This window comes from Meleagris gallopavo, chromosome 2 (genome assembly GCF_905368555.1).
Source record: "Meleagris gallopavo chromosome 2, MGAL_WU_HG_1.1, whole genome shotgun sequence".
NCBI lineage: Eukaryota > Metazoa > Chordata > Aves > Galliformes > Phasianidae > Meleagris > Meleagris gallopavo.
In genome coordinates this window covers 29,162,234-29,189,280 of record NC_139405.1, presented here as the reverse complement: position 1 = coordinate 29,189,280, position 27,047 = coordinate 29,162,234, and the positions used below count along the sequence as shown (strand labels likewise).

Here is a 27,047-nt window from a genome sequence, read left to right as displayed (position 1 = left end):
AAAGGTGACATGTAAAATAAGTTACTGGAAGAAAAGGGTATGATTGAGAAAAAAGCATGCACAGGAAAGGCAAAAAGATCTTTTCTCTGAAAAAGAAAGTTTATAACTAAAGCAGTGCAAAAAACAACTGTTTTGCAGATTCAAATTGTTCTTTTCACTCAATAGATAAACTTCACCCTTCATCAAGGTCATTGTCTTCTTCAGCCTCCTCAGAAACCCATTCACAATCCTTTTTTCAGCCACTTAGTAGTTCTTGTGAGGAAAAACATAGTTTTGACGGAGATGTTTGGCTAGGAACCGGTTAGTGCCCTGCACCTTATGCACAAATCTACAACATGACTTCCTTTCTCCTGGAGAACATCTGACTCCGGAAAGCAAAATGCAGAATAGGTACCCTTGGGCTCTGCAACAGTTGTTTGGTGACAGGAGAATCCAGCTGGGTAAATCAGGTAATGGTAATCAAGCACCACCCACACCCAGACCTTTGAGTTGGAAGGAGATGATTTTTGAGATCCCTTCCAACCCAAGCCATTCTATGATTCTCTGTTTCTGTCGTCAGTCATCCTCACTTCAAGAAAATACAGTACTGTCAGTGCTGTTCAAAGAAGAAAGTACTACTTTGAGCTAAACGGACACAAAATAGGATGTATTAGTGTTAATTCTTTCCAGCATTCAGACAAGAAAATGATGATGGGACATGTGTTTTTCTCTGAATGCCTCAGCACCACAGAGGTGCAGCACAGAACATGAGGCACACCACATAGCAGAGCTCCCTTGGTTCATGCATCAACCTGCACGATCCAGGAAACAGCCAGAAGCTGCAGACTGCCCCTTCTGTCACCACCACATTCAAAGGTGGAGCTGTCACTGAGAGCAGCTGGTGATGACACTCAGCAAAGGAGGAAATCAATCTGGGATGGATTGCAGACAATCCATCTGGGACTAGACGGCAGAAAGGACAAAGAAAACTCATAGGTATTACACAGGAGTAACATGTCTGGTTGGTTTGCCCTTCCCAAGTGATGCTAGCCTTTGGGCAGGTGGCTCAGCAGAGGACTGAGAAGCAGCTTTTGCACCTTGAGAGAGGAAAAGGGATGCTCACTGCTTCCTGGGAAAGAGCTGAGCTTTTTGTTAAGGTTTTTCCATGGCTAGCATGGCATGGGAGGGGAAGAGCAGGAAGGATGAGTTTAATAAGTGGGTGCTTTATCCTCTTTTCTTTGATGGCTTTATACATGTAGAGGACTGTGTGTGCTTCATTCAGCAGCCCAGTACTGCTGAGCGCTGTCAAAACATAAAACACCAAGGCAGTTCTGCCTTGATAAAGTTACCAGCCAGGAACAGGGAGCACAGAACAGATCAATATATAACGTGGGAGTCATTGGCAAACCACCTGCTTAACTAGCATCTGGCAGCCTGTCTCCAGAAATAGACTACATGAGACAAACACGGGTGTGAGAAATTCTGCAGTAAATAACTTTGGATGAAGCTAGAGCTGCCTACTGAGAGTTTGTCCCTCACCCTTTTTTCTACTGCCTTACCTATGACTGTAGCCCTTACACATTTTGTTTCCAACTTTGTTCTCATCCTCATAAAAAAGTGAGATGTTTTTCAGAAGTATAAATTAGCTGAACTCAAACTGGACTCAGCTGAAACTCAGAGAGCAGAGTTTAATTTTAGTCATCCTTCAGTGCCACCACACAGGCTCCTAAGCCTGTATTTCCCCATCCCTCTATGGGCACTGCTTCTGCACACTAGAAGCCACCTGCTAGTTTTTAGTTTGGGCTCTTTTTTGAACCCAAAATATCATAACCTGTTCCATTTCTTCACTGCTCATCTCTCTACAACAGCCTAAAAGGATGGCCCTGAATGAGTTGCTTGCTAGGCTGAGTGCTCAGCTCTGGTGAGAGAAGGGGAAATAGCATGGCTGGGGAAGTGCTGTGACACCTGCACAAAATCAGCAATGGGAGGCCGGCAAAAGGAAAGTCCCAGCAGATGGATGTACCACATGGAGTAGGTTAAATACAGTAAGACCACCCCACTATGTGCTTTTGCAGCAGCGAGGGAGAGCACCAGGCGTCCCACTACAAGAGGCTGGCAAGGGGTACAGTCAGGTGCTGGTATGGGATCAAAGACAAGAGAAAGCAGACTACCTTGAGAGAGACCTTGGCAGCAGGGGGACCAAAAAAGCAGGAACAGACCTTGGGACAGATTGTGTGATTAAGTGGAGCTGCAGATAATTGTATTTTAAAGATCTCCTGGGGAATGGGCTTAGAATAGAAGCAGCAGCAGGGCTAGATCTGTAGCTACATAAATAGCTATAGCCACATTTGTTAGCATGGAGAAGGAAACAGTGAGCTGGGGTCTACATGGGGACATTTGTTTTTAACAGGTCAGTGCGCTGTTAGACAGATGTGTCAATAGCAGTGGTGTAACGCTGTCCCACTCCGGCTGTTATAAGTCCCACAGCTATACTCCATGAAATCGCTGACAGAAATACTTGTCTCTGGGGCTTATTTGTTCATAGCCTCACAGTTTGGGACTAATGCAGGAAGCTGGAGAAGACATAATTTCGTAACCATCTTCTGGTATATCAGCTCAACGCCATCTGGACATTCATGCCAGTTTTTCCCTATTCCTGGATAGGGATTGGATGCTTCAGATTTTTTTTTTTTTTTTTTTTTTTTCAGAGGAGAGATTTGCTGCAAGCTATGATATTCATAAGCAGAAAAAAAGCCCAAGCAGCTGCCAGCAAGCTCTCCCAGTTCATTCACTCAACAGGTGCCAAAATCTCCCTCTGGAATAAGTAGGTGGTTTTCTGTCAAATACCCAAGATAAGTCATAGAATCGCAGTCGGACAGGATTTTAAGCCCATCCAGTTCCAAACCCCTATCATGGGCAGGGCTGCCAATCACCAGATAAGGCTGCCCAAGGCCCCATTCAACCTGGCCGTGAACACCTCCTGTTTCTTCTTCAGGGTTCTACGTGAAGAAGAACCTTACATCCTGTAGGGTTTCCTTAGGCTGGAGAAGCATTGGAGAAGCAGTGGTAATGAGCCTTACATCTTATTTCCAGCTGCTTCCCTTTCTGGTTTTCCTAAATTTTTTAAGGAAACTATTTGTAACCATGACAGTAGCATATATGTAACTAGGTTACTAGTATCTTTTGAACAGGCTGAGCAATTAAATGAAGGCATGCCTAGCAGGCAGAAACACAAAATAGTATCCGATCCATGCTATAGGACTTAAAATAGGGCATTCATTATTTCTTCGGACAAAAAATAGTATGTCCTGTCAGTGTTTTTGATAGGACTTGTCACCTCAAGCAGGCAGAAGTCCTAACTCAGTGCCCTGTCACCCTCTTCCACCACAGGAGCAAGCCCTGCCAGCCTACGCTGCAAGTTCAGTGAAACACCACTTAGTGTCACAGAGGCTTTCATACCAGGAGAACTTTTCTGCTCTTCTTCATGGGTGTTCACACTACTTACTGTCAGATTTAAAGATTTTCAGTATCACACGCATGTGTGCAAACCAGCAGGGTTCTGAGCCGCTTGCTGGAGGGCCCTCCTGATCTCCTCACAGATGTTGCACAGATGCAGTGTGCAGCAGCAAACATGGGCTGCATGCAGCAGGCTCTGCAGGCAGCACGGCCATGCCTTCAGTGCACCAGATGTGTGCTTCAGTTCTGGCCCTGCAAATATGCTCTGACTTCTCGTGGGTGCCTTGATATCAGAGTTAAACCTCCTGAACCACAGCAGCACAGCCCAAAGGATGCAGGTGATGTGCCCGCTGCTGAGCACTGTAATGGCTATCATGGCCTACTCAAAATCTGAAGGACTTGTCTGACCTGATCAGAGCAATGAATGAGCTGAAGGCAAGGAGACCCTTCTACTAATTGCAGGTAATGATAGCACTTTACTAATTAGCACAGTTGGATCTGCCTCAGTGCTATTGTCTATAAATGTTCTCCAAAAGCCAGCATAAATTCCTAGCTAGGGTTTTTTAAGTTCTCTTTAAAACTAAGTAAGCAGAGTACTTTCTTGCATGCTGGAAAACTGATTAGAAATAGGCAATAGAAAAGGAAAACAAAGCTGTTTGACCCAAATCCCATCTCAGGGTGTTAAAGAGAAACTGTTGCATCGGTTCAGAAATACACACTATTACAGACAAAGCCACTGTTCCAACTTTTCCCTTGGCCTCCCTGTGCCTCTTACATCCCTGCTAACCCTTCTGAGGGGGGTTAATAAAGGAATGAGTAAACACAGCAGCAGGCAGCGTGACAGTCCCAGACATGCAGATCAGCATCAGGAGGCAATTGCAACAGCAAGAGCTTGAGGATCCCTGCTCAGAAGTCTCTCAATTTCTGCATTGCTTACCAAGCCCTCACTGATGTCTGCTCTTCTCCTATATCTCCTCTTCTCCTATCCTCCTGTGACTCTTCTCCATTGCTGTGGTTTCTGCCCGTGGTATTTCACCAAACTGTTTTCAGCTTGTTAACCATTGACTTGTCCCTATGGCGCACCTCCTTGTAGAGGAGCTCTTGAAGAGAGTCGTCTCCTCTCTTCAACATTTACCCTGTAACCTGTTCCTCTGTTTAAAAGTTGCCTGTAAAATACCAGAAACCTCCCTTGAAACCCACTAGCCTACCCAAACAGTGACTCATGTTCCCTGCTAGACATACATAACCTTCCAATTTCTCATTTCTGTGCCAGCCCTCAGCTCCAGATCTAAGTGAAGGTATTTTCACCAGTCTCCTGGCCACATGTAATGCCTTACTCTCCTCACATGTCATCTGTCCTATGAATCTACACATCTGTAGTCCACACAGCCTGAGGCAGAGGCCTGAAGTCAAAGAAGTCACTTTGACTGAAGCCAAAGAATGGCTTGGGAAGCCAGAGGGTTGAGTGCATGTTCAGCAGGAGATGTTAAGAATTCACAGAGTCCATTTCTGCTCCTCTCTCACTCCAGGATCTTTATATTCCCTACTCATGTGCAATCACTTACAGCCACTTTCTCTTCCACTTGCTTATAAACAATCCCTTCACTTGCTGGAGCTGACATTAGAATCGCAGAATCATGGAATTTTTTGAGTTGAAGGAGACCCTAAAGGTCAGCTGGTCCAATTCCCCTGCAATGAACAGAAACGTCAGAGCGCTCAGAGACGTGTCCAGCTGGACCTTGAATGTCTCTGGGGATGGGGTTTCCACCACTTCCCTGAACAACCCTTGCCAGTGACTCACTGTATTTTTACAATTGCCCTTGCCTATTGTAAAGGACTTCTTCCTTACTTCCAGCCTAAATCTCCCCTTTTTCAGTTTGAAACCATTTCCTCTGTCCTACCACAACAGATCCTGCTAAAGAGTGTGTCCGTTTCCTTCTTACAGCCCCCCTCTAGATACTGAAAGGCTACTCTCAGGGTCTTCCCAGAGCCTTCTCTTCTCCAGGCAGAACAGCCGCAGCTCTCAGCCTGTCCTCATCCTCCCTCTTCAGCCTCTGCCCATCGCAGCCTTCGGGAGTGCCCATAGCCTGCCCAGCTGTTTGCAGCCAGCATCTGCTTGGATGTTCCTTGGAGGTGACCCAAAGGACAAGAGGGCTGAACACAAATGTGGCTGCTTGGTCATATGACATAAGGGAAAGCTTTAAGCATGCACACAGGAGAGGAAGCTCTGTCATGGGTACAACTGTTAACACTTTAAAGTTGTTTTATAACAGAGTCAAACAAATTTGAAACAGCTGCTCTATATGCTATTCATTTCCAGAGGCGATGTCTGTTTTTTTTAACTTGCTATAAAAGAAATTGGTGCTGCTGTTGTTTACAAAATTACCCAGGCTGCACTTATGACTTCTAACTACCGATCTTGTTGTGCTCACATGGACACCAGAAATGACAAGATTGGGATTTTCTCAGCTAATGTTGGTGCCACGGCTCCGAAAAAGCTAAATGTTGAACATGTTGTGGAGGGGAGCGAGCAGGGGCAGAAAGGGGGAGCGGTAGGCTCCCGGTCCTCATTTTCCTCAGACCTTTTGTCATTGAACTAGCGAGCACTTTCTCCTGGCGCTAAGCAATTAAGCCTCCCTGACACTGCGGCGTTTATGAGGGAATTACTGCTCGCCTCAGCTGTGCTCAGAAAGCAGCGGGTCAGGAGTCAGAGAACTGATAAACCCACCGAGGTGCCTGGAAATGTGTTCAGATGCAGATTCCCCCTTCCGACATCTTCAGAGTAGCTGAGGAAAGAGCAGAGACAGCTCATCTCCAAATAGATTGCCAGGGGCAGGCACCTTCCATTTAATGAAGACTGGGTTGATCTATATGCTTTATTATGCTTGTTAGTCTCTGCTAGCGTTGGACCTAAAAGACCTTGGTGCTGACAAGGACCCCTTGGTCTGGTATTATGAGAATGCTGGAGAGAAGCCAGGTAAAGGAAACGAAATATATATATATCATGAATCTTTTACGTTTCCATTTAATTATATTCTTTTAACTTCAGCTCCATTTTAAAATGGAAGGATGTTTATAGCATTTTTAACCCTTTAATTTAAAAATCAAGGAGATGGTTTGGGATGCCACTTCTAAGTGATCCTGTACCCAGAGCAGAGGAAGTCATGGGGGCTGCAAAGGGATTACCCATGACACAAGCTCTGAAAGAGGACTTAGACCCAGCATGGGAGCTCAGTCATGTGACTGCTATTACCTGCTCTGCAGGTGACTTCTTGTGTGACCCCAGGCAGTTTGTTTCACTTTCCAAGGCTGCTTTTCTCCTGGTAAAATTGCTGTGACTATGCTTACCTTTTTAAAAAAATGCTTGGAGATCATTTGCTAAAAGGAGCTCTCAAAGGCTAAGAATGGCCTTTGCTGAGTCTGCTGTCCATCACCAGGAAATGCCTAGCACTATGTGATCATCGTTACACATTCATGAGTCTCACAGTTTATAATAATAAAAAAAATAGCTTATACAGAACATCTGTAGATTTATTTTTCTGTGAATGGTTTCAGTCTTAGTCACTGTCACATCTGTGTGGGGTTACTATTCCATTTTCGTCTTAGGCATCCCCTCTCCCTTTATTAAGTGATGCCAAATGTTTTTATTGTTTAGTTTTTAATATTTTGTCTGGCATTTTTTGGATTAGCCTAGAAAGTTTTGTTTAACAGCACTGTTGTTTTCACATTTGTGCTTTTCTCAGAGTACCCTAGATTACATAAAGGGCAGGAAGTGGAAGTAGCACACAATGTGAAATAAATAAAAGTATTATTAATAATAATTGCCTCTTGGTTAGTCATATCTTCGCAAAGTGCAACTGGCTGTGTTAAGAGTTATCACTTTCACCTTGGACCCTCCATCCAGCCATTACTTGAGCACTCTTAGTTACAGTAATAATAACAACAGCAATTTCTCATTTCTAAAAAATGCCACCCAATAAAGATTCTATTTCCAGGCTGTCCATGAGATGTACAAGCATTTCCATTCCAGAAAGCAAAACTGAGTTGTGGAGAGATTTAAAACATCTGAAAAGAATGTCAAAGTCTTGACTCCAAACTCTGTTCTACAACTATTTACACTTCTCCTGTAGTGTTTAAATATTTGTTGTATGTTTTAAAAGGATGTGCCAAAGAAAAGATTCTAATCTACATTACTCATAAGTTGATAATTCACAGATGATTCTATTTCTTCTGCTTTGTCAACACAACCAGTATTGAGAGCCAAGATGAACTCAGCTTGCCTTCCTTAATTTGGAGGCCTTTGGAGCAGCAAAGAAACCCAGAGTCAGATTCCTTGAAGCCCACGCCTGAGGATAGGGCGTGGGCATTTCTGCCTACTGATTGCTTGCACTGACACCTAATTCAAAGTAAATGAATAAGCAAATCTTGATGCATTCAGCTGGATCACACTTTGCTATACCAGCTGCACACAAAGAACCAAGATATGATTTTCAAATCTAGAAAATGAGGTGAACAAAGCACTGAAGAGCAGGCATTTGAAAGGCTGACAGCTCTGGTTCTCACTCAGCGAGAAGAATGTGTGCCAGCCTTGAGCAGGGTTCAGTTGCCTTTTTCCGGGATCGCACCTGTGATGCTGACTTGCTGCAGGTTAGTTTCTTCACGGACTACAGCCTATGCTCCTAGGCTACAGGGAATCATCACAACTTTTCATCTTTATAGCTAGTATGACTGCAGCTCAGATGTCCTCTCCACTGCCCTCTTCCACACACCCAGTTTATTTCTGAATCTCAGTAGAGAGTTTAACAAGAATGATCTTACAAATGAAAAAATTTAACTAGGAAGAAGATCAACATACTGCAGAGGAATAAAAAGAGGTGATTATTTCAATCAACTGAAGGGTCTCTCTAACAGATTGGCACCACATGAGTCACTTTTATCATTTTATCAACTCAAGATGAGAAGGAAGATGTACAACACTTGTGACATTCTCCACCTGCTCCACTTCATGGTTGTGCACGTGTACCTCAATTGGCCAATCATGTTTGAAACAAAATAAGCAACCCGAAATGTTCTGATTATACACAGGTACAACTCTTTCTAGTGTATATGAAGAAAGGGAACACTTGAAAAACAATGGTGCTTAATTGTCACTTCTAAATCTGGTAGGATTTTGCCTCTCAATCTTGTGAAGTTACCTCATCTAATCCTGCAGTGTGGCCCTCCTGAGAATGAGCATGAAGCACTCAGTGAGAGGTAAAAAAATCAGACTTCACTGTGAGAACATTTTCCTTATTTGACTTATGTGTCACTTTCCTTAGAAACATCTCTCTTACATCTTTAAGTAAACTCAACATCTTGCTGGAAAACACCTCTCACTTCTGTTTACAATTTTAAATATGAATAAATGGTTATGCCTCTTCCCAAATGCAACTGTTCACTTGATGAACTATAAGCATTATACTTCCAAAGGTTTTCACTCTCTGCAGACTGTATGTTGCTCTCCTCTGGATTCCTTCTGATTTTTCTGCAAAAGACACCCAGAGAAAAGCTGCAGGATCACTAGCTCCTCATTAAGGATTACCATCCTCTTATCCATGCTCTTTCCGCCCATAGAATTCAAGTACAGTTGAATTCTAAAGATTTTCTCTCCTTCAGATTATTCCTCATAGGTCATCAGTACTGAACAGAGTTGAAGTTATTCAGATGCCTTCAATGCCATGTTAAATATACATAGACTTCTTGTAATTAAAAAAAAAAAAAAGCATAGTCTGGGGATAACGTTTAACTTTGAAGTGAATTACCACATCACCATAGGCTTTCAATGTTCATTCTTAAAAATGAACATCAAAACCCACTCCATGTATAACAGCACCTCAAGAACCCGCTCCAACTCCGTCTACCCTCATTACCACACTAGCATTTTTCCACATACCATTTTTCACTCAGAGATCAGAAAACAGTTTCTAGCAGGGGTTCAATACTCTCACTTCACAGACAAAGCCAAGGTACAGTAAGTTATTAAACTGGTTGAGGGCCATTCGCTAAACCCACAGCAGAAGCACAATCCCCATTGCTCAGCTCTCAAGGTAGACGCTGGAAATTCTCTTCTCCTTTCTTGTCTAAAAGGCAGCGGCCTTTAGGCCTGCATGAGGGCCCTGCTGCAGGCCTCTCTGCTCACCGCATCTGAATCCTTACATCTCCCCTTCTCCAGGGCCCAAAACGTGAGGCACAGCCCTCAGCGCCGCTTCGTCAGGCAGCGAGCGGTGCTCAGCACAAGACATAACGCCCCAAAAAAAGAAAAGAAAACCCAGCGTATTTCAGAAAAATAACCGATTTTATTTCATACTGAAGAAGGCAAAGACCAACGCATATAAAACAAGCAGGAAAGGAACGGCGCTGCTCGCAGCGACCTCTAAGCCCATTCCCAGCGGAGGTCCGGCACGGAACCAGCCGGCAAAGCCCACAGAGCCCTCCGTGCCGACCCGTACTAGCGGGGTCCGGCGGGGCGGCGCAGGGAAGATCCCAGGGGAACCCCTCCGCCACCGACCCACTTCCGCGTCCGCAGCCTACCACGCATGCGCCGCCACAGCCGACAACCACCCTTCGCCGGCTGTCCCGCGGACATACCAACGTGCGTGTAACGCGCGGGTAGAGGCGAACGAAGGCGGCGGCCGCAGGTGGCTCTGCCAGACCCCGTACATCCTGCCGCCTCTCCACAGGGTTACTCGTTACCTTTTCGAGTCTGTAGGCGCCTTCTAAACTTGTTTCTCTCCGAGTTCCAGCCCTTCTCAATCCTATGTCCCCCCCCGCGGCTGGACTATGGTACAGGCCGTTCCCAGCTGATCCGGTGCTCGGTGAAACCATCGCGCTCAGGACGGGGGGAGACGAGGTGCCGGCGCAGCGGGGGGGCGCATTGTTGAGTCACGGGCCGAGAGGCGCGGGAGGGCGGGCGCGCCTCACCGCCTCAGCGGGGTCGCCACAGGAGCCGGCGGGCGGGAGGGACCGCCGCAGACAGCGCCGCCTCAGAGCGGGGCCGGTCGGTAGGGCGCGGCCGTCCCCCCTGCCGCGACCTCCCCTCCGCCGCCGCCCCGGTGGTCGCGCCCGGCTCCAGCTGACCGGCCTGGAATCCCGGCTCGAAGCCCCGCGCCCCCCCCCCCCGCCCGCCCGCGCCCCCGCCCGCAGCCGCCGCCGCCCCGCGCCCCGGCCCCGGCCCCGCCATGGGAGACGCCGGCAGCGAGCGCAGCAAGGCGCCCAGCCTGCCGCCGCGCTGCCCCTGCGGCTTCTGGGGGTAAGCGGGGCCCTCGGGCGGGAGGGGGCCGGGCTGCGGGGGGCGAGGCGGCGGGGGCTGGGGGCAGGGCCCGGGCCTGGGCCTGGCGCTGCCCTTGGGGGAGACGGGTGGCCCCGTCCCCGCAGCCGGGCGAGGGGGAGGTGGCGGCGGCGCTAGGGTTGCGTTGTTGTCCCCCAGGGAGCGGGGGTGAGGGGGGCCGCACGGCCTGGGCCTCCCTCGGGCTCAGCGGGGCAGGCCCGGCCGCCACCCCGAGCTCGGGGTTCTCCCGAGGCGGTTGCTGGGGCCGAACGCCGCGCTCCGGGCCTTCGGCTCCGCGGGGAAGCGGCGCAGGGGGCGCGTCCAGGAGCGGGGTGGGGGCGGCGGGACCTCCTGCTGTGCCTCGGGCGGGAGGGCGGCTCCGTGCGGGTCGGGGAGCGCGCGGAGGGAAAATGGTGCTTTTGTCACCTTGTGGGGTAGGGGGGGGTCGCGCTGGATGAGGTCCTTGCTTTTGGCTGAGCCTCTTCTGGAGATTAGGGAGTGGGGTTATCCCTGTTTGCTAAAAGATGTGTGTGTTTGGGGGGCGGGGGAGAAATCGGCCCGTCCCCTGCTGAACTCCTGTCATCCCCAGGGTTGTGTCTGCTGACTGGATTTCCTTTTCTCGAGAATCAGATGTATCATGGCAGATGGTGTGCTGGCAGGCACACGTGATCACAGAACGCCTGCAATGTATATAGCAAAAAAAAAAATCAGTTCCCAACCTTTCTGTTTATGAGATGTTCCAAGAACGTGTGAGTCAGTAGGTTTCTGAGGGTCCACCTGGGCTCTGCGTTGTCTGAGACCTTCTAGAGATATTGGTGTCACACAGCTTACGGTGCCCTGGGGGAGTGGAGGCTGAGCGGGAGGAGATGCAATAACAGAGATTGATGTGCCTGAACATTGGGGTGTTTTATTGAGCGGCAGGGTTTTAAACGAAAACCCATTTTTGAGTTATGGTGGAAACCTGAACTGCAATATGTGCAGTGGCACTGTTGGGAGTGATTAAGCAAAATATAACTTACTGTATACTGGTACTATTTGCTGATTTTTGTTTTGTTAGGCTCCCATATTTAGTCGTGTTGCTTCCCACAACACAGTGGCAAACAACTTGCTGTTATCTGTAAGGCAGTGCACTGGCTGTGTAATGTGACGCTGACATGAAAATCCCAAAGCACCGAAAGAGAACTTTTTCTCTGGGCTGAACTTTTTGGCTGGTTCAGCATTTGTTGTACTAATGAAAAAGGAAAGCTGGTGCCTCGTGTTTGAGGAAGTGCTTCGTGGTGACAGGAGGCTCTCAGAAAACCCTCTGCCTTTAAAGACTCCACTTCTTTCATAGAACATACATTTCCTTGTACAAACAACCATCAAAATAAAAATAGTGCATTGTCAGCTTCCACAGTCTGAGGGCTTGTTATGCTTCTCTGTCCTGAAGAAACTAAAGTGTTGTCTTGTCATGACTTACTTGGGTCCTGCCACTGCTTGAAGAGATCTGCAGGTAAATGTGCATGGACATGTCCTTGTAGTGAAGCAGCCCTGGCATGAGTTCTCATGGAGTCACGGTTTTATAGCAGCTTTCTGAAGAAAGCAAAAAGTGCTAGGAAAAAGATTGGTGTGCATGCAAAGCTGGAATTCTGCCCTAGATGTCAGTTAGGGTTATGCCAGCAGTGTGTCTTACAGAGGATATAGTTTTCTTAGTGACTTCTGTTTTGCTTTCACAGCTTAGAGGCTGTATTTGCCCTTTATCTTCAGGCTTACAACATTAAAGTTCGGCAACCATAATGTAGTAATTTGTATGAAATTTCTAAGTACAGGTATATGGGGGAATGATTTTTCTTTAAGTATCAGTGCAGTGATTGGGAGTTCTTGAATGCCTGCTGTTGTGTTCCCTGAACCATGTAGGCCTCAGAAAAGTTCTTTGTCACTGGGTCAAACAGAAAGGCCTAGATTATACCCAGTAGGTCTTGGCCAACTATAAAAGATAATCTTGGGGTTCATTATAGTTTTTTGTTTGTTTGTTTTGGCTTTTTTTTGTTTTGTTTTTTAAGCTTAGAGGCACCATTTGCAGTGAGATGAATACTTTGTGCAGTAATCCACAATAACAGAAACATTAAAATTGTAGTAAGCTGTGAATCTGTGGGCTGAAATTTACCCAGTGGTGCGTAGTCATAACGTAGCTCCTGAAACACATGCTGGTATAGTGCTGGAATTCAGAGTTTACGAGAGAGGACTGTATGTACTATTGCATTAAAGTTGAAGGGATTCTTCTCTTAAAATGCTGAGGTTTGTATTAGAGATTCACACCCTGTCAGTTGCAGGAATCTCTAGTGACTGGAAAACTACTAAACTCTTGATGTTTCAAGATCTGAGAGACTGAAAAATGAACAACTGAAAGAAGGGACTTGAGTGAAACTGTTCAGAACTTCAGAAACATCTCCTTAAGGTCAACAACTAACGTTTTCTTACCTTTTGTGGGAGATCGTAGAAGCCATCTTTAAACTTCTGCAGACTTCCCTTTCTCTTCAGAATGTCCAGCCTGCCGTTTCTGCTCTAGTCAAGTTCAAACTGGATCTCTACATTTTACAAAAACTTCTTTCACAGATAATGATTTATTTATGAGAAATTCAAGAACTTACCGTGTGGAAATATTTTATTCCTCACCCCATCCCCTCTCTTTTTATTTTTGTGTTTTAAACTTCAGTCACTTGCAACTATCTCAGTTTTTATTGGAATAGTCTTAGTGTACAAAGGTTGGAAAGGGCGCAGTATGCAAGCTGTTATTTTAGGTTACTTCGTTTAGAGTTTGTGCTGTGCTTGTCATTCTTACGATCTAGAAAAAAAATCTTTCTTCTTTCCTGATTAACAGACCATGTAATTTTTTTTTCTTAGATGAGTGGATTTCAGAAACCCATTTTACTTTATGGCATATATAAAATCTTCTGCTCTAAGTTAATAAAAACATGAAAATATTGCAGTATGCATGTATTCCAGTTAAGCCACTTTGCTTATTAGAGATGAGGCATAATCCTTTAATGAACTTCATCTTGGCAGTTCCCCATTGGCTTTTGGAGCACTCCATGAAGGTTTCATTTGTGTACAGCTCATGAAAGGGCTGAGGTTTTACTATTACACAGTTATATGCGTAGGTGAGAGTGGTAAGGTAAAATACTCCAGGCTGGTAGACTGTGGAGGGGTAAGTCAGAAAAGGGTAACTTGTGCAGTGCTAGTGAATGCTTTTTTTTTTTTTAAGTAGTCCAGACTGATAGCAGCCATTGCATTCAGTGACTTAGAACTAAAAAAAAAAAAAAAAAAAAAAGGAAATATGTTAATGGACATAAAAACAAATGAATTCCAGTCTTGAAATGGTGGCAGCCAGCAGGAAGTTGATTGAAAACACAGTATGATTAGTTTCATCTCATCTTATTTCTGGCAACTCTAAGGTACTGTAGTCAGCTAAAACTGATGGCAGTATTGTTTGAGAACATGCCAGCAGGGTTTTGCAGGTTGATGCCATTTGTTCTGCCTTTCTCTGACACTGCATACATCACAGATGTGGTGAGACATGGTGCCTCCAGCACTGAGTACTGGCCTAATCCTGAGTTTATTTCTGAGTCTGGATTTTCCAGTTACTTATGTATCACCAGGTCCCTGCCATGCCAATCTGACTCTTCCCTCAGTTTTGTTTACTAAAATTACACACTTGATCAAATGGTGAATCACTTAATGCAAGTGCGATTAGTTTGTGACTGTATATCACCAAAGCTCGCTTCTAGCTTGTAAACAAATAATGACTAACATCTTTGTGCCATTAGCAAGCCTCTTCTTTGGCTAGTCTTTTTCTTCTTGGTGATTGCAGCTGGTTGTTCCATATGAACTGTGAGTGTCTGCCTGTGTAATAAGCACTTTATTTTCTCATAGGCCATGTATACTGTCCTGAATGAATAATGCCTTCATAAATTTAATTTTGCTGTTGAAACAGTACTTAGATGTTCCTAAGTAACATCTCCAAAGAGACTAGAGAACACTGTAGAAATACACGAAATACCTTTCCCTCTGAGAATTAGTTGTTTGCTTTGCTTGGATCATGCGCTTACTTAGCCAGGGCTTCACTTCCAGGAGCTTTGGAGCAAGTTCTAGAAGAAGCAGTGAAATTGTCAGTTTATGCAAGACAATGTATTTGCTACCAAATGGGTTTTTGTGGATGAGACCTCAGTGTTCACTGAGGTCCTTGAGCAAATGGTGAGATGTGATGAGGTAGAAATGAGGTGCCTTGGTATAGTGCTGTGTGAGGCAGGGGCAGGGCTTCTGTGTTGATGGCAACAAATGTCAGGTTTTCACAGAAACACCAAGGCTGGAAAAGACCTGCAAGATCATCCAGACCAACCATCCCATTTTTTCTCCCTACAACTTCTACTTTGATTTTAAATCAATAATGTAATGATGCTGATGTTTTGAGAAGGGTAATTCTTCCGGCGCTGTACAAGACACAAAACATTTTTAAGTATAAAAACTTCATTGCTTTTTGTTACTTTCAAATTTGCTGTAATACAATAAAACTAACTGTCGTGGAATTACACAGAAGTTTATAGGTCAGCTCTCCAAGTAAAGTCTAGTGGGTTTAAATCAAAAATCAATTTGCCTGTTGTGGTCCTTATTTTGTGTTTTAGTTTTAGGCCAAGACTAAAATACTTGAATATTTTATTATTTATATATTATGCACAAACTTATTTAATGTTATGTTAAATCCGTGGGTAAAAGAGCGTGCAGCAGCTTGTAGCAAAAGCCATCATTAGCTGCTGTGAGGTAGGTGTACTGCAAAAGAAGGAAGGAAATTAATTAATTAGTAGAAACAAAAAGCCTAACAGCAGATTGATTTACTCCCAGATTTCCCTAGGAAATGCTATGGAGAACTACAAGAGAGTTGGAGAGTCATTGGAATTCTTTCCTTGGATTTAAATTCTGGAAGATTTTGAGAGTTGCGAGACATGGAGTAGCTTCCATCTGAGGAAAGAGGGGGGAGAGAAATTGGGCTTTGTTGTGTTTGCTGCTTGGATGAGAATATGCAGAATAAAGAAAAATAAATTGGGAAGTTCTTGGGATTTCCCTCAGTCATAATACAAGCCGCAATGCTTCTCAACTACAGTCAAAAAGTAGACTTGTTTTGTTTCTGAACTTTTCTGTATGGTGAGCAAGGAAGGTTGCACAGTTGCAAGGAAGGTATTGCTTTTGGGATCAGGGCTAAGCTTTCTGTTTGCTGCAGAAGCTGACCTTTAGGAATAGGGGTTATTGGCACTTGGAGTAGAAGCAGATGAATTGGATTTAATATTTTAACAGTAATAAACTCTTTTCTAGGAATGTAAAAACAATGCTTTCTTTTGTGGTACTTAATAAAGTAGGCAAGACAGAAAGGAGGTTTTGTTATTTAATAAAAAACGGCTGTTCTGGATCATACCAGGGATGCATTCAGCCCTGGCTTTGATTTGCGTGATAAGCAGCGCTAAGGGAGTAAATGTAGGAACAGAGCAAGCATGCAGCGCTGCTTATCTCCATATACCTCTTTTGCTTCTGGCAATCAGACATAAGGTTGTCCTCTGTTTTGTGGATTTATGGCTTAGCAGCTCTTAATTATTTTTTTTATGGATTTGCGTAATGATTTATTGAATCCATATGCACACTTGACCCTCACAACATCCTGCAACAAGTGGTTCCATAATTTAGCCATGCTGCTTATGAAAAAAATAATTGGTTTTGTTTCCTTTAATCTTGCAGTGTGATAATTTTAAGGAATGAATAAATTCGAGCAGCTGGTGTGTGAGGGTGTTTTGTTTAAGAAGATCCAAAAATAGGCCTCCTTGATTAAAACTGTCTGTTTACTTCTGCGGGGAAGCCAGAATTTGGGAAAACAAACACTTGCTTAAACCCGTGAATTTATCCAAAATCTTCATATAAAATATTGTAGAAATACTTTCTAATTATAGACAGATGCAGTGCCAATTATAGGCAGCTGTACCCAGCGCCTTTTAATCTGACTGTAAGTTCCATACTGATCAGAATGAAATTCAGTTTCATAGCTGCTCCTACCGGGGAGCTAAGAACAGAGTGGATGTTGCGTGCTGCTTTTTGAAGCTTGCAGGAGTTGAGTAAAAAGTGACGTGTGTGGGTCACCGCCCAGGTTTCCTTCTGTCTTCTTGTCTGTCAGTACCTCTGCTTTTCTTTCGTAAACTGTGATTAGAGGAGGTATTGCAGTTTGGTCACTGCTAATGATTATTCCAGTTAGTGCTCCAGAATAGCTCTCAGACTACTGAAGTATTCAACTGCTGTGCTGCAGCACAGATGCAGTGCATTTTGTGTACTGCTGTGTTATACTGAAAAAGTGCTTTGGGTCCTCCCAGGTTTCTAATACATGTCTTGTCTGTTAAAAGGGTATAACAGTGGTATCAGTTTTAAGGAACTACTGCTATTGTTTTTAATTGCGTTTCAACCATTTCATCATCAGGCTTCCACAGAAACATTAATGTTGTTGCTCTGTGAGCCTAATGTGTAACACTGAAGTCTGGAGGTGATGGAAGCATTATAACTCAGTACTTCCTTTAGGATGTTGAAATCACAGTAAGGCAAAGCATTAACTCCGTGATGGATATATTCATAGAATCATAGAATGGCTTGGGTTGAAAAGGACCACAATGATCGTGCGGTTTCAACCCCCCTGCTATGTGCACTAGAACAGGCTGTCTAGAGCCATATCCAGCCTGGCCTTGAATGCCTCCAGGGATGGGGCATCCACAACCTATTCCAGTGGGTCACTACATATTTTTGTTGACGTGCTATGCCAATTGTTAGTGGATTTTTAAAGTATTTTAATACAGGAGTTTGTCCATAAGCATAGGCTTCTTTAGAGGCAGTTGGTGGACGTTATCAACGTGATACCTTTCCACAGCAAAACAGTGCTTATATTCTTTGAATTTTAAAATGTCACTGTGTCTCCTTGAATAGACCACCTTTAGTGGCACGCTTGGGATCTTTAAGTCTTGGTTGTGGATAGTATCTGATCTTGACTATGGTGAAACACTTATTTGGGTTTCAGAGATGGTTGTCCAGTTTAGCAGGCAAATCAGATCAATGTGTTCTTCCTCCCCTTTTGCTCAAATGGCACTTGATAGCTGAAGCGGTTCCTGGCTGTTCAGTGTTGGCAGAGCTCACCAGCGTGAGCCCCTTCTTTGTATTTAAAATTAAAAATCAGGCATATTTGCAGCGTGAATTTACTTTTTTAGATGTGAGATTTGTGAAGGAACTTAGGTTTAAACTGGAGTATAAACTTTTTTTTCTTTACCAATACTCAGGAAACTGTATTGAGTCTGCAATTCATGGAATATTAAAATCATTTCAGGCAACTGCACTTCACTTTCTCTTCTAATAGCATCTGAGAAGTAGCACTGTGGCAATTGAGGTAATACCTGTACAGAGAAGTTGCATTAGGAAATTATTGAGTTTTTACATCAAGAGGTTTGCTCTCTGAGGTCTTGCCAGTATGTGCAGCAGGGACCACTTTGCTGCATGTCTTGTGCCAGGATCGGAGGTGCCCTGATTGCTTCCTGCTGCTCGGTCTGCCTGTCATACAGATGCTGTGAACTTCAACCTCGTAGGTCAGTGTGAGGAAGATGAACTTCAGTTTCTTAATGACGTAAAATTTTTATTTGTGTTTTAGGGAAATTTATTTTTAAAATGACTTCTAATGTTATGTGTCTTAATAAATATACTTTGGCTACTGTTAGATTTACAGTGTTTATTTGGTGCAGTTTAGGGAGTAACTAAGTCATGAAAAATTTTGGCAGGAGATTAAAAACTGGTTCTTCTAAAATTTGAATAAGCAGTCAGACAAACAGTGAGAAAAGGAGGTTGTGTGATGATTACCATCTTTAGTTCTTAGCTTCAGTGTGTGCATTACATGCTACTGGGTGAGTTGTTTAATTTGAGGGCCTAGTTCTATAATGTATATATTTAACTTCGGTTTGTTTGAATGTAGAAGTTCTATTTAATTTCCAAACACTTAAGAGATAGGGAGAAGAAGGGAACAAAATACCAGATTAGAAGCAGTGTTAGTGTTGTGTTTTTTTTTTTTTTTAACCCCATGATAGTTTCCTAACTCCTTTGAAAAGCAGAATCCAAAGCCATGTCCGCATGGACATTCTTTGGCTGTGTCCGAGATCAGCCCTGTTGCTAGAACAGCAGCATGTTGATCTCTAATTGTATGTTGTTGAGGCTGTCTCAGAGGAAGTTGTGTGTATAAGGTAGGTAAAATGCTGCTTTTTAGAAAGGATCTTTCAGCACTGGAAACTGTATTGTCCTTCCAGCTGTAGGTTAGATTGTTTTCAGTCAAAGATGCTATCAGTACTAGTCTGATTGTTGGTAACTCATTTACTACAAAATTTTTCTTTACAAATATCTGGTACTGCTCTATAAAATACATGTTTAGCTGGAGAAAGATAAACCTTAGGTCAGGTATTGCTGACAACATGTACAAGAGCAGGTAATGATGTCAGATGCTTGCAGTAATGCTTGGCAGTAATGCTTGCCTGTTGTTTCATATCCTAGTGTTATTTTTTTCTTAAATCTCCCAGTAACCTAATAGATATTAGTGACTTCTGAAATTGTCTAAGTATTGTCAAATGTTTGCTTATTCATGCAGGTAGGTTTCTAGTGTTCTCTTGAATTGCTAACATATTAAGAAATTAGAAATCGAATAATTTCTATTTTTAGAATCAGCTTTTGACTGCATGTGTCTTTGAAGGAATAAAGCATATTTTTAACATTGTGTGATTCAATAATTAAAGTTCTCTCCAGTTTTAATTTTATAAGCGTGTAAGCCTAATATAACATTTAATAGCAACATTATTGTGGAAAGTAGTGTGATTTCATTTTTAAAAAATGCTCAAAATGATAAAAAACTGAAAATAGAGTCACGAAATGAGCCATCAATTGTGCTGTAATTGATAAAGTGCTTTCAGGAATAATCCACGTATACCCATAACTTACCTAACTAACCTAGGCGTTAATTCATTTCTGAGCTTTCAAAAGAAAGCAATTAACAATAGTATCTGAACACTTCAGATATCTCTTCTTGGCACTGGGTCTTTGGGATTAATACTTCATTGCAAAGTAATTGAAATTAAAGTTGCCTTGCAAATAATAATTAACTCAAGATGGAGCAAATTGACTCCTTATTTGATTTAAGGAAATGACTGACTGCTCATAACTCCTAATGTTGTCAAGTGCGTGGAGTATTTGTGAGACTTGTAGTGTACGTATTTTAGAGTATATTTCTTCTCTAGATTAGATACTATAAATGAGAGTGGAATATTGCTATGTACCCTCTTCTTTTGCCTGTGGTTTGCTAGTGTAACAGGGTAGTTGGCATTATTTTAGGCTCTGGACATATTGCTATTTTAACTTTCTGCTTGTGTATGGTGACTCCAAGTGCATAGATATTGTGTCCCTTTTGCTGAATACCGTTCCCTTTAACATTTTTTTCCCCCCTTTTTTAAATACAGTATGTGTTCTCTTTGCATTCAAGTTTGGAAAAAGATTTATTATTAGCTCTATGAGCATATGTGACTATGTCAGTTGGACCGTGCTTTCTTACCTGATGTTTTCCATCATTAATGAACCATATTGCTCTATTTAATTCCACAGTTGTTTAAGATTCTTGAATGCAAGACCTGACAGCAAAGAGTGTTTGCAGGTTCCCAAGCTCTGTTCTTCATGGAGAGATGTTTGTTTTAAATCAGAACTTGCTGTAAAAACAGTGTTGAGCCATTGACACGTCGTTTCCAAGGATATTCATGTTGAAGGAAGTGCTTGTGGTGGGTGGAGGAAGTTTCTTTCAATCATAAGGGTTGCTATGCAATTAGCAGAGCAAGAACCGCCTGCATTACACATCTGGAAGTCTCAGGTGGTTTTGTAGCACTCTCTTGATGAAGATAGGAGCCCATTATTATCCATTATTCTGCGACGCAGTATTTCCTTTTATTATTAATGTTCTCCTGTGACTAACTCAAACAAGACCAGAAATCTTTCTGGTGAATAATGAAAGCTTCCTGTCCTGCTCAAGCAGTTTGTAAAGACAGATTCAAGTGGTGAAAACACAATGTGTATATCATTGCACAATATATAGAATTGTATAGTAAATTAACAAATGTGTTGCATCATTCTTTTAAAATCAAGTAAAATACTGGGAATTTCATCACTTACTGGTGTAACAAGAGCTTTAGTATTACAGATCAGAACTGAGAATTCTCACGTCTTCTGACATGCGTCCAAAATGCAGTTGCTTTTCAAACTACTGTAATTGGAAACTCTAAATAGCATTAGTCTAAGGCTGTAAGAAATGTACGTCTGCACCTTTCAGACAGCATAGCAGATGCTGCTGTAATTGTTGTTTTTTCTTGGTGTGTGTCCTCAAATCAGTTTGCCAGCACATTGCTAAGTTCTAGATGCCTTTGAGACAAATAGTGATTTAGTTGATCTTTTGTCCACATTATTTCTGTCGTTATTTCTGTTATCCGAGTTGGTGATGAGTTTATGGCTTCTATAAGTGTTTGTTGCACACTTGAACACAGAAGTGCTGCTAAAACACAGAATACTGCTGAGGTGCATCTATCAATTTTGAGGATGAAAACAGCTCTAGAATAAGTTCCTTTTGTTTGAGCACAGCTTTGAATACCTATTCTAACAGTATTTTTTCCTGATATGAATAGCATAAACATAAGTGGAGCTTTGAGAGTTGTTTTAGTTATTTGTGGGCAAAATGAAGGCCACTCAACCAGTAATTACCACAGTGAATTTATGCTCCATACACCTTTGAGCTGCTAAGGTTTCTGTAAGGTGGTAATGCAGACAGGGTTGCTCTAAAAGCTTGTGCTGTCTGGGTGGCTGTGAGGGCAGATGGTGAAGAAGATGGGGAATGGTGTAGATGATCTTCTTCTCGGGTTTTATTGTTATCTGATTAATAAACAGCGCCTTGCCTTCTCCTGCGTAGCTTTCTTATCCTGCACAGATGATGAGGGACAGCTCTGAAGGCAGATTGTGCATTTTTATTGGATCGACTGAACACCTAGCTTAGAAAAAGTAGGCCAGCTTTTGGATGCACAGGCTTTCCTTCAATGTACAGGCAAACTTCTCTGCTTTTTCTAAGTATTTATCTAGGTATTACCTCTGTCTCCAGAATCAGTTCTGTATGTATGTCTATCTCCTCATGGCTAGCAGGAATCAGAAGATGTCTGTCTTCTGCCATCTGTCTGGACAGATGACCCTAATAAATGTTTGTGTGTTGGTTTTCTGTTGTTTACTTGTAGGTATGGTTCAGAAACTCTTGTTTCTGCTAAAGTCATGTAGCAAATGCTAAATATGGTATGATCTTTATCACAAAATGTATTAGCTGGTGGCTATCTTTAGGTAATACGTATTAAATACAGATTTGTTTAATTCACTTAGATTCTGGTTGAATTGCCAAATGTAAATGTTTTCTGTGGATGCATAGGTAGCCTTTTCCCTTCCTGTAATGGAGAGAAAACATCTCCTTACATTGTCTCAAGGAAAATTGGTGCTTCGATAGCTAGAAGATCCAAACTGTTCATTTGCCAGTCTGCTGTTGAAAGGGACAGTGCGTTAAGTACAAGTAGTGGGAAGTAAGATGAGGAAAGAAAATCATGTCCATGGAGGTCACAGTCTATGTGTCTGCTGTTCATTAGTTTCCTAGTTGATACAGGCCAAACAAAGCTATTTCTGGTTCCTCAGACTACTCTGGTGAAAGTGGAAAGAGGGAGGATTGTGTGGTCTCTTTACAGAAGGGGCCCTCTGTGAGTAAAGAATGCAGCTGAAGAAGGTGCAAGGATATATGATTAAAAGCTTTAATTGAGTCAAGCGTGATCATGAAGGCATTCTTTTTTCTTTTGGATTTTATCTTTCTTAGAGATTTGATATGACTGAAGAGTTATGGGTCAATATTTCTGCTTGCTTGCTTAAATTTTTAGAATGCCTTTTAATTTCCCCTTCTATGTAGAATTCAACATTGGCGTAGTTGATGAAGCAGTAGTTATTTCTTTGAAAGGGTAGATAATAGCAGGATAAGGGGAAATGATTTTAAGTTGAGGGAGGGAAGATTTATGTTGGATGTCAGGGGACGTTCTTTACTATGAGAGTGGTGAGGTGCTGGAACAGGCTGCCCAGAGAGGCTGTGGGTGCCCCGTCCCTGGAGGTGTTCAAGGCCGGGTCAGATGGGGCCCTGGGCAGCCTGGTCTAGCATTAAATGGGGAGGTTGGTGGCCCTGCCTGTGGCAGGGGGGTTGGAGATCCATGATCCTTGAAGTCCCTTCCAACCCTGGCCATTCTGTGATTCAGTAGGCTTGCAGTGTACAGCAGAGTCACAGTGGTTAGGTGGTTAAAACTTGTGTCTTCTCTTTGTGTACTGACCAAGTTACACAAAGATTGGATGAGTGTTCAGGGTGAGGTAATGTTATGGGGCTCTTTTTTATTACCTGCTGTTAATGACTGCTCAGTGCTTGGTTACTGTGCCTTTGCCCGAGATTACCTCCAGAAGTGCATGAATAGCTGATTGCACGAAAGGGCCTTTACTGTTTGCTCTGCATGCATGTGAATGAAATATTTAACCTGGCTTTGATTTCCCACAGCCTGAATTGATGCAATAAGTGTGCTGATTGTGATTTTTTTTCCTTTCGTACCAATTAGCAAAGGAAAATACTAGGAAGTTGCAGATTTTTCCCACGTTTTCTCCGTGTAATCTCAAAACAGGAAAATGATGAGGATTACATGATGGTGTCTGAGTGCTGCACTATTCTCATTTTTGTTCATGTAAATAAATATATGCTGTCTGCTTTAAACGCTTAGAAAGTAAAAGCTACCTTGTGGAAATGACAACTGCGAAGATTACAGTTTGTGTTTGCATTAATCTGGATCACTGAAGATGGAAAAGTCAAAATACCAATCTGCGTAAAGGTTTCTTTCTCCTGTCACAGGATGAAGGATTGTTTTTTCACTTGGTGTTTAAAACCCCTGAACTTTAGAGCGGAACGTGTGCGCTGAATTCTTTCTGTGCTGGTAATTGAAATGCAATTGCCTGAGAAGCGGGAAGTGTGCTGTGTGAAATATGAACAAGGTGCAATGCGTTGAGTTGGGAGTCTCATTCCAACTTTACATCTGGCACCCTTTCTGGAAAGCACCGTTCCCTGCCCTGTCATCCTTCGCCTGGCATGCGCAGCGGCTCGTTTCTCATGGCTAGCATGCTGGCATGTGGCACCGATTCATGCTCTGTAGCCAGCACTGAGTTAGTGGGGCAAAGTGTTCAACAGGCCCACCGCAGTCACAGCCTCACTTAGGGGGCTGCCAGCGCAGCTGCAACGGGGTGAGAGTTCCTTACACAGGGTTCTGAAGGCGCGGCGTGAGAGAGGTGGTTGGGAATGCATACCCTAGGGAATTAATTGAGGGAGACTGCGATAAACACAGAAGTTCTTTACTATGAGAGTGGTGAGGTGCTGGAACAGGCCGCCCAGACAGGTTGTGGATGCTCCATCCCTGGAGGTGTTCAGGACCAGGTTGGATGGGGCCCTGGGCAGCCTGGTCTGGTATTAAATGGGGAGGTTGGTGGCCCTGCCTGTGGCAGGGGGGTTGGAGATTCATGATCCCTGAGGTCCCTTCCAGCCCTGGCTGTTCCACGAAATCACAGAAACTGAAGGAGGTGAGAAGAGGGGAGGGTGAAGCATATTCACATTTTGATTATTCATTTAGTTTCCTCATCACCATTTCTCTTAAGTGCTCATCAGTAGGGGAGAAATAGTAGATTTTTTTTTTTTTTAGAGAAAAAAACTATTTTAGTATGACCTTGTTCTCTCTGTCCTCCAGCCATTTTTACATCTGCTGTACTTGCATAAAGACTTTAGTTTTAAATTTATAAGGAAAATGTCAAGTGGCTAGGTACAAAATTTCATCTCTAATTATATAGACACTGCAAACTTCTCCACATAGTGCTTAAAAAAAAATCTCACTGCATAAATGTAGTTGTATTATGACAGTGTTTGGACTTGAGGGAGTGGGTAGCATATTGGGGGTTACTTAAGGTTGTTGTGAGGTCCTGATAATTTATTTTCCTAAGTAGGCTGCTAATTGACTTCATGTAGTAGAGAAGAGTAGGCTAATGCTTGTCTTGAATTAGTTGTAGGAATTAAAAGAAGCTTTATATTTTTAAAATCCAAAATGGGGCTTACAAATGTAGATAACTAAACTTTGGAGTTGAGACTTGTGGGTCGCTGATTACCCCCAGTGGATTAGTTCTGCCAAACTTGTATCCAAGGGAGATTTATGGCTGTTAGTAGCATGTTTGATTATGAAGCTAAACACTTAACTAATCTCCCTGTGTAGCTTGCATCTTGGTTGCCTAATTGCATTTATCATCAGTTAGATGCTGAAAGGAGAGATGAGTGGCTTTTGTTTTGTCAGATTATTGTGGAATGCTTTCTTGTATTCCTGCACTGCTAAAGTTTTAATGGTTTTCTTTTAAAGGCTTCCACTAATTTCTTTGAGCTTTACCCATTCTGTTATTTGTTAGTGCTAGCTGTGTACAACCTGCTTTACAAAGCTGCCACAGAATGAAGTGTAAGATAAATGCGTTTTAAATTAAAGCTTATACTTGGAACAGCAATTGCATGAAAATATTAATTTGTATCTTACAGATGCAAAATGCCCCTGAAATGTTGACATTATGTGGTGCTGTCACCTGTTAATTCAGGATGTTCAGTGTTAGAATTATTTAAAATCCCCAAATGGAATTTCTTCCTGAAGTAATTGGGTAAAAGAGAAGAAATGTGACATAGTCTGTAGACCAGGAAATAGCTGATGCTAGGAGAGGTTACAAATAAGTTCAGCCACAAGAGCCTGCTTATGTTGTTGGGGAGAATGAGCAGAAGATTGAAAACCGAGCGCTTTGTTATAGCAGACTTAGAGATTTATGACTGAAAGGTGTGTATGGACTGTGCTGAATGCTCACTGCTGGTTGTGCCACTTGCTGCTTGCAGGAGGAAGTTTTAAGTGGTGACTGGGTCGGAGCGCTGGGCAAGGGTTACTTGTGTGCTGCGTGACCCACGTGTTGCTCGCTGGAACCAGTCACTGGGGAATTCAGGACAACTCCTTGTGGCAGCAGATAGGTGCAGGCAAACTCCAGCATTATGCGTGCAAACAGTCAGAAAGGACTTGGACCTTGCTTTATCACTCGTATGCCATCAAGAGGAGTGAGGGTGATACCGAAGCGCAGGAAGCTGAAAGAAATTTGTGAGAAAAACAGCAAAAATGATGTTCTGCACCTTACAGCATAAAACTTTTTTTTCTTCTTGCTGGTTTATTGTTTTAGAAAAAACAGATCATGCATTGATAGACATTTTCAAGCTAGGGAGTATTTATAGTCCCAGCTTCCCAGATTTCACTCACTGGTTTGTTTAGAATTCTTGTAGACTTTCGAATGTTGAAAAGCTTAGGAATTAATTCAAACCATCTGAATTATCAGCCAGTAACACTGGATGGAATATATTTCTTTGTGAAAGTAGAGTTCTGATTTGTTCACTAGGAGGGCCTGAAGGTTACACGATTGGGTTAAAAACAAAAAAGAACTCTTTATCATTCATGTAACAAGGCAGGCACAGTTCCTGTAATCGAGTGTCCTTCGCTGGAAGTCCAAATATAGTAAGTGATTTCAAAGCATTTAAATGACTTGTGTATCAAATCCCATTGAGCTTTTGAAAACGTTGTGTTGCCAACCATAGTTACGTAATATGATCAAACAGTATTTGGGGGCTTGTAGGACTGAATCCAAAGCAGAAATACTCTGAGTATCTTAGTGGGGTGATTGCTTAGTCAGCAGATGATAGGGTTGTGTGTGCTGACTTCACTTAACTGCATTTCAGATGCAGTTGCGTAGTTTTTTTCTTCTATAAAACATGTACACATTTAACAGTGCAACAGTTGATATCAACTTTGAAATGAGTTGGAATGAATGTTGAACAGTTGTACATTCAAATATTTTCACCAGCTGGCAGGATAACAGAACAAACTGCTCTTTATTTAATCAGTAGTTAGCTTTCAGTGTTGTAGTAAAATTTCAGAGCATTCAAATGAGAGGATGCCATAAAACGGGATGAATAACTAACCTTAGCTTGGTCTGTAGTTTACAAATGGGAAAATGGCTCATAAACACATGGTCACTTATTAGCATTCTAAATATCAGTGTGAAATGCTTGTCTGTGGCTGTGGAC

The 27,047-nt window shown here is 42.9% G+C and overlaps 1 protein-coding gene and 1 long non-coding RNA gene across 2 annotated transcripts in view; one reads left to right on the top strand and one right to left on the bottom strand.

Moving 5' to 3' along the window:
• The window catches only part of LOC146544917 (uncharacterized), a 61,835-nt gene extending 51,504 nt beyond the window's left edge, over positions 1-10,331 (bottom strand). Inside the window, exon 1 of the long non-coding RNA XR_014882053.1 lies at positions 10,168-10,331. This is a non-coding gene — a long non-coding RNA (uncharacterized LOC146544917). The remainder of the gene's footprint in view (positions 1-10,167) is intronic.
• Positions 10,332-10,514: 183 nt separating this feature from the next.
• Positions 10,515-27,047, top strand: part of ZFAND3 (zinc finger AN1-type containing 3) — a 131,134-nt gene continuing 114,601 nt past the window's right edge. Inside the window, exon 1 of the mRNA XM_085219435.1 lies at positions 10,515-10,723. Within this exon, the coding sequence (XP_085075561.1) occupies positions 10,653-10,723 (71 nt within the window). The 5' untranslated portion in view covers positions 10,515-10,652. The remainder of the gene's footprint in view (positions 10,724-27,047) is intronic.